General features: G+C 47.1%; 1 protein-coding gene across 1 annotated transcript in view; it reads left to right on the top strand.

Moving 5' to 3' along the window:
- The first annotated feature begins 6,745 nt into the window (after positions 1 to 6,745).
- LOC116873062 (constitutive coactivator of PPAR-gamma-like protein 1) overlaps positions 6,746 to 7,273 on the top strand; it is a 97,284-nt gene continuing 96,756 nt past the window's right edge. Inside the window, exons 1-2 of the mRNA XM_032866715.1 lie at positions 6,746 to 6,802; positions 6,931 to 7,136. Coding sequence (XP_032722606.1) covers positions 6,746 to 6,802; positions 6,931 to 7,136 — 263 coding nt within the window. The remainder of the gene's footprint in view (positions 6,803 to 6,930; positions 7,137 to 7,273) is intronic.

The following is a 7,273-nucleotide window of genomic DNA, read 5'->3' as shown; positions in this document are numbered from 1 at the left end:
CAGTGTGGAGCCCAACACAGTGCTCAGTCTCAGGTTGTCTCACTTATTTTGTCTCTTTGTTGTTGTTGTTGTTTCAGGCGGGAGGGTGGTCAGTCCCTGTCAGTATATCTTGGCTGACAGTGAGGCTGAAGCTCCACTTTAAAATTAGTGTCTTTCTCACATGAATGTACTAATGGTACTAATTGGTACTAATCAGTATCTTTCTTGGTAATACAAGTTATCTCTATCTTTTCTTAGTAGACTAGGAGAGGAAGATATAAATCTGAGTACCAGTAGGTACTTGACAAAATTAAAAATATGAGTGCTTAATAAGTATCTAATGGGTTAAAATATTAAAAGTTAACCTTATTTATCATAGGATTGCTAGAGTTATAGGTCATGGAAATGTCATGGAAATATAGCATATGTTGATAGCTGTAAGGAGTTCCATGATGTTTCTTAGGAGAACTTTTGTGATAAAATACAGGTCTTAGTTTCTTAGTTAATTAAGTGAGTTTGTGGTGAGTTAAATACATTAAAAAAAAAGACAGATGGATCAAATTAGAACTGGCCAGTTCTTTAGATATGTGGCTCAGTGGTGATTCAGTATATAATCACTGGCTTAAGGTTTAGAAGGCATGATTTTATAGTATCTATGTCCTTTAAGGACAGTGTATAGGAAGGGTCTCATAAAGTATATCATGGACACATGTCTATTTTGGACATTCAGCATTCCTTTTCCCTTCCTAAAGGCACATAGGTATCTTTCTCAAAAGTTGTATATGGTTTTGGTGAGGTGATCAATCCAGGTACATGTTGCTTCATAATAAAACTGAAAGAGCCATATTCTTTTCATTGTGAGACTGGAGACATTTTACTTAAGCTTAGTCTATTCCACACTTTTTTTTTCCTATAACTTTGAATTTTAAGCAAGTGACCACAGGACAAGGGAATATTGCTATTCCTTATGTCATCGTCAGCACCCCAGAGGTATTTTTAAATGTACTAGTGCCTGGCCTCCCTCATTTCTGCCCACTTCTAATCCTGGTTCCTCAACTTTTGTTGATTTATGAGTTCCTAACATCCTTATAATATATGCCATTTTGCTTATATAAGAGAGAGTTGTTTCTTCTGCTTGTGACATAAGAGCCAAAACCCATACAGTGTAACATGCTATCTTGCCTGTCAGGGCTAGGGTTTTAGACAGTCTTTTCAGTTGACCGGGCTGTGCAGTTGGTTATAAGTCAATGTGAGCAATGTGAGAGGGGTCTGCTACAATGGTTAACACAGGCTTGGGCTGCACTCGCAGACCTACTCAGACCTCAGGAAGCTGGTCTTGATGTATACTGTGCTGATCAGGCAATAAATTGGGTATGGCATCTGGTGTGAACAAAGTATTCCTAAGACTACACACTGGAAAGGCATCTCTTGTATATGTCCTAGGTGGTAAGAACTCTACAAACGATGTGATAGAATTTGTGTGTGCTGGGAAATTAAAACTGCAGGGTAGGACCCTTATCTTATAATTTCTATACTTTTGCAAGTAGCTAGCTATCCATCAGAGCTGAAGAGAGTTTTTAAAAATTTTATTTATTTATTTGACACACAGAGAGACAGCAAGAGAGAGAACACAAGCATGGGTGTGGGAGAGGGAGAAGCAGGCTTCCCACTAGAGAGCCCAATGCAGGGCTTGATCCCAGGACCCTGGGATCATGACCTGAGCCGAAGGCAGACACTTAACTGAATGAGCCACCCAGCCGCTCCTGAAAAGACTTTTTTGAGAAGGCCATTTATAAACTATAAAGCACTGAACAAATGTGATGTTAAATTGAAGTGTTATGAAGTAATCTACTGAATAAATTTCATTAAATGTAAGCCAATATAAGGCAAGGGTGATGCAATTGCTCAGCTCTTTAGGAATTAAGATCTTTTGATATAGTAGCCACTAGCCACATGCAGCTATTTAAGGAAAACTAAATGAAATAAAAAATTTAGTTCCTCAGTTGTATACATTAAGTGCTCAATAGCTACATATAACTAGCAGCTACCACAGTGGATGGCACAGCTCAGTTTTCCTCCGTCACAGAAAGTTCTACTGAACAGTACATCTCAAGAAAAGTAAATGCTAGGATGAGATTACTCAGTCTGGGGTGCCTGGGTAGCTTAGTTGGTTAAAGTGTACAACTCTTGATTTCAGCTCAGGTCATGATCTCAGGATTCTGAAATCAAGCCCTATGTTGGGTTCTGCACTAAGCATGGAGCCTGCTTAAGAATCTCTCTTTCTCTCCCTCTGCCCCTCCCCTCCTTCCTGCTTGTGCATGCTTGCTCTCTTTTAAAATAAAAAAAAAAAAAAAGATTACTGAGTCTATAATCTTTTCTATTTTTAAAAAGATTTTATTTATTTGTCAGAGAGAAAGAGAGAGAGAGAGTGCAGACGTGGGGGGAACAGCAGGCAGAGAAAGAAGCAGGCTTCTGGCTGAGCAGGGAGCCCAATGCGGGACTCCATCAGATCATGACCAGAGAGCTGAGGGCACACGCTTAACCGAATGAGCCACCTAGGCATCCCTAATCTTTTATTTTGTTTATTTTATTTCTGTTTATTTTGATATATGGGGTTTCCTAGTTTAACAAAACAAATCTGTGCTGAAATCCTTACTCCCAGTTGCACTGATGAGGAGATGGATGCACTAGCCAGCCCCTCAGCTAGGGCTGGTGCTGTCTGCACCCCATCTAGGACCTGCTGCAGGGAGGGATGGGAGCAGGCAGAGGTGAGCAGAGAACGAGCAGCTGTTTTTTGCTTCTAGCTCTTTCCCAAGCTCAGGCTATTGCTCCACCCTGAGGACATCTGCATTTAAGGCAGAACTTTCTCCCTGCCTTCCCAAGGCACTTGCTCTGCTATAGCTCCTCAGGCAACTCTGATCTCTTCCCTAGACAGCAGAGTCCATGTGGGGAACCTCAAATCACTTGCCAAAGAATGACTGTGTGTTTCTGTGTTTGAGGCTACAGCGTCCCTGGAGGAGGTGAGGTTCATGTGTGCTAGACTGGTCAGGCCTGGGTGCTCTTCCTATGCTGTTATGAGAGAAGTGTTCCTTCCAGAAATATTTTTTATGGTTTGCACAAATGTAACAGACCATTTAATGATAACTAGACTCTAAATAATTAAATCTTAAAATGGTTTTTACTGTGAATGGGAATTGGATTCATATTATATTGAGAAATAAAATTTAGTTTACAAAAAAAAAAGAATTTTGAAGATTCCATCAGGCAGTATTTAAGGGTTGACTATGAAGGTGTTTTATACAAATAAGAGAGACTATATGCCGACTGAGTATTGTCTTCCAAAGCATCCCTTGGATGTTTGTCTCCTCCTCCTCAGCAGCTCCCAGTGGTGAGGTGGGAGTGAAAACAGAGTTTGATGCTTGAGTGTCTTACGTCAGTAAGTACAAATGTTGGGAGAAAGAGGCCTTAGATGCCCAGGAAGTGTGAGGAAGATGGGCACGCATTTCCACAAGTGGTGGGGAGGGGACACAGGCAATCAGTCCTTTGCAGACTTCAGAAAGAAGACACTAACAACTGTTGTAGATAGGGAAGGGAAAAGTATGGCGATAAAGAGTGCAGTAGCCATTCAGCAGAGATGGTCATCAACTAATTAAAATGTCGCCATGCATGTGGGAACTCCTGCTAAACTTGAAGACTGCCAGAAATGTGAATTTATAGAAATCTGCTTATACTTTCCCAGTGAGTTATGATTTAAAACTATAACTGTATACCTGTTCATAAAAGTTATGGTTGAAAGAGAAAATAAATCTACAGCTGTGAAGAAAAAGGACTTTTAATCCACATGACTAAAAACGAAAGCACTTTCTAATTCCAGAATAACACAATAGCAATAACAAAATCTTCAAGACTGCAGAGATATCTGTGTGCTCTCCCAGGGTATTTAAGTTGACAATTAATCAGACTAGAGTCTAGTGCAAAGTAAACATTATAGGTTCAAATCCCAAGCAGGGATTAATCTATTATTCTCTTCTCAGGTCACAGATTCCATGCTTAGCTGTTCCAGCCTACTGTTCTCCCAATATATGCTAGTGATAACAGGGGTGGGAGTAGAGCTCCCTTTTACCTTCCTTGAAGCAGAAGCCTCAACTAAGTAGAATATTAATTAAAGGTGTTATTCTACTATAAAGCACTTTACTTTGGAAGGGTCATGTAAATTAGACAATATTTTCCTACTTTGAGTTATAGATGAATTGATCACTAACAGATTGGTTGAAATGTAAAAGAGCTGAAAATAGTATTTCTGTGATCGGTTTTCCACCTATTGATAATTTTTGCACACCATGGGTTGGTTCTCTTTGTGTATTAATGACAACATTTTTCCTGAGATTTCATTTTGTAATTTTTGTGAAGCATAGGACCATGTCCTTTTTAGCATTTTTAAAAATTTTTTCCTCACTTGTGTGGCAATCTCTTGGTGAAATTAAAAGTTTTATCATACATTCTAAGTGAATTGTCCAAGGTTAAAGTTGCTGGAAATGAAAGTCCCCAATCATCAGTTGTCACATGCTGTGAACCCAAGAATATATTTATAACTTTTTACTGAATTTTAAATACAGATATTTACTGTAAAAGTAATATTTTTATTTTTTATTTTTATTTTATTAATTTATTTGACAGAGATCACAAGTAGGCAGAGAGGCAGGCAGAGAGAGAGGGGGAAGCAGGCTCTCCGCTGAGCAGAGAACCCGATGCAGGGCTCAATCCAGGGACCCTGAGACCATGACCTGAGCCGAAGGCAGCAGCTTAACCCACGGAGCCACCCAGGTGTCCCAAAAGTAATGATATTTTTAAAAATTTTAACTTCAACTGAATTTGAGCTGACGATGCATAAAATATTGGTCAGCCAAATATCTTGGCAGCCATTAATAATATCAGAACATTAGTCAACAGTACATGGTGAATGTAAATATATGGAATGCAATGCTATAAATGAAAATACAATGAGTGATTAAAACTATTCTTCTTCTTAATCTTGTGAGCCTACAGTGGGTTACAGAGGAAATGTGGATATTTCTGGAGTGTCAGCATTTAATGTGGCCTTAAATGGCTAATTGCATTTCTAAGTAACACATAATCCTGGGTTCTTTACTCATTTTGTGCATGGGTAAGTGGCTTAACTTGCTACAGTCTGTTTTTAAAAAATTAAACATACTTATCAAAATACCAAGAACATTTTACTTATATATATGTATCACACTGGCTTGTATTTGAGGTGAAGTTATAAGAAAAGACATGAAAAAATTCAACTTGCCTTTTCAGGGACAGAGAGTATGGGGGCTTCTTGGAGCCGGCTTGGGCGCAGGCTCCATCTGCTCTGCACCTGCTGTCCGGGCGCGCTCCTCCAGAGAGGTTTCTTCAGAAAAAGAACAGATGGGAGGGCTGGAGGTAAGTAAAAATGCCACTTTCAAACTCTTAAGAGTTCTGAGTTTCTAAATGCTTCATTCTGCAATACATTCATCTGTTTTTTAAAAATGTCTTATTGAAGCATAATATACGTACAGGATTAACCTCATTTTGAAAGCAACTGCGGCAAAGCCACCAAAGCGGATGCCACCAAAGCAGCAAGGCTGAACTGGCTGTCCTCAGCGGGGGCTGCCCGGCCCCGGGAAAGCCAGACAGGGCGGCTCACGGTTGGCGCTAACTAGAATGGGCGCTGCGAGGGGCCCGTGGTCCTTCCAGGGTGCGCAGCGGCTCCTGACAGGATGGCCAGGGCGGCCGGCGGGTCTGCGTGGAGGCAGGCTCGGCGTGGGCTGGGCTGCGTGGCGGTGCCTGTGGCGAAGCCTTGGGCCCCACGCCGTTCTCCCGAGGGCCGGGGGCCTGGGCTCGGGCCGGGCGACCCCCATCCGCTGCCCACACCTGGGACCCCAGTCCTGGGACGCCCGGAGTCTGGAGGGGCTGTGTCCCTTGCTAACAGAAGTGCCAGCACTCTGGAAGCCACCCCTGATGACACGCGGCAGTGCACGGACCAGTGCCATCTGCCGCCCCTCCCTCCCAGACGCACCCCCACTTCCGAGATCCCGACCAGCCTGCCCCCTTTCCCTCTGCGGGCTGACCGGCTTCGGGGTCGGGACGCGCCGCCTTTTCCGGATAGTGGGACCCCAGGGACGTGGGCTCCTCGGGGTGACGCGAACCACGGATGGGGGATGAGGACCGATCTCCTCAGCTTGACAGGCTCCAGGGGGCGGGGTCTCTTCGGGGTGACGGGACCCGTGGATGGGGGACAGGTCTTCTCGGGTTGACGGGACCCGGGGACGGGGACTGGTCTCCTCGGGGTGATGAGACCCGTGGACGGGTCGGGGTCGCCTCGGGGTGACTGGACCCGGGAACCGGGGACGGGGACTCCTAGGGATGACGGGACCCGAGGACGGGACGGGGTCTCCTCGGGGTGACGGGACCCGAGAACAGGGGACGGGGTCTCCCAGGGATGACGGGACCCGGACACGAGGACGGATCTCCTCAGCCTGACCGGCTCCCGGGGACAGGGTCTTCCTGTGGTGACGGGACCCGCGGACGGGGACGGTGTCTTCTCGGGTTGACTGGAACCACGAATGGAGAACGAGGACGGATCTCCTCAGCCTGACAGACTCCAGCGGACGAGAACCGGGTCTCCCCGCGGTGACGCCACCCGCGGAAGAGGACGAGGTCTCCCGGCGGTGACGGGACCCGCGGACCGGACTGGGTCTCTTCGGGGTGATAAGACCCGCGGATGGGGCGGGGTCTCCTCGGGGTGACGGGACCTACGGACGGGACGGGGTCTCCACAGGTAACGGGACCCGCGGACGGGACCGGGTCTCCTCAGGTGACTGGACCCGCGGACGGGGACGAGGACGGATCTCCTCAGTCTGAGCGCGTCCCGGGGACGGGGTCTCCCCGCGGTGACGGGATCCGCAGCCTGCACCGCGGGCCCCCCACCCTCACTACCCGGCGCCCCCTCCCTCGGGCCGGCCGCGCTGCCTCTACCGGCGGGTGGGCTTCTCTGCCCGGGCCGGGATCCCGGCTGGGTGCGGGCCCGGCAGGCCGCGGCGCCGCCTCTTCCGCCCTCCGCCGGCCCGCGTGCGTCAGCCTGCGCCGCCCCGCCCCGCCGCCGCCGCCGCCCGCGCGAGGCGGCCTCAGCCTGGCCCGGGCCTCGAGCGGCGCACGGCGCAGGTCCCTCCCGCCATGGCCCTGGGAGGCGGCAGCACATGGCGGCCGCAGCGGCCATGAGCGCGCCCGCGGCCCGCCCCGGCCCCCCCCT

This window comes from Lontra canadensis, unplaced genomic scaffold (genome assembly GCF_010015895.1).
Source record: "Lontra canadensis isolate GAN:19392208 unplaced genomic scaffold, GSC_riverotter_1.0 scaffold31, whole genome shotgun sequence".
Classification (NCBI taxonomy): domain Eukaryota; kingdom Metazoa; phylum Chordata; class Mammalia; order Carnivora; family Mustelidae; genus Lontra; species Lontra canadensis.
This window is presented reverse-complemented; position numbering and strand designations above follow the sequence as displayed.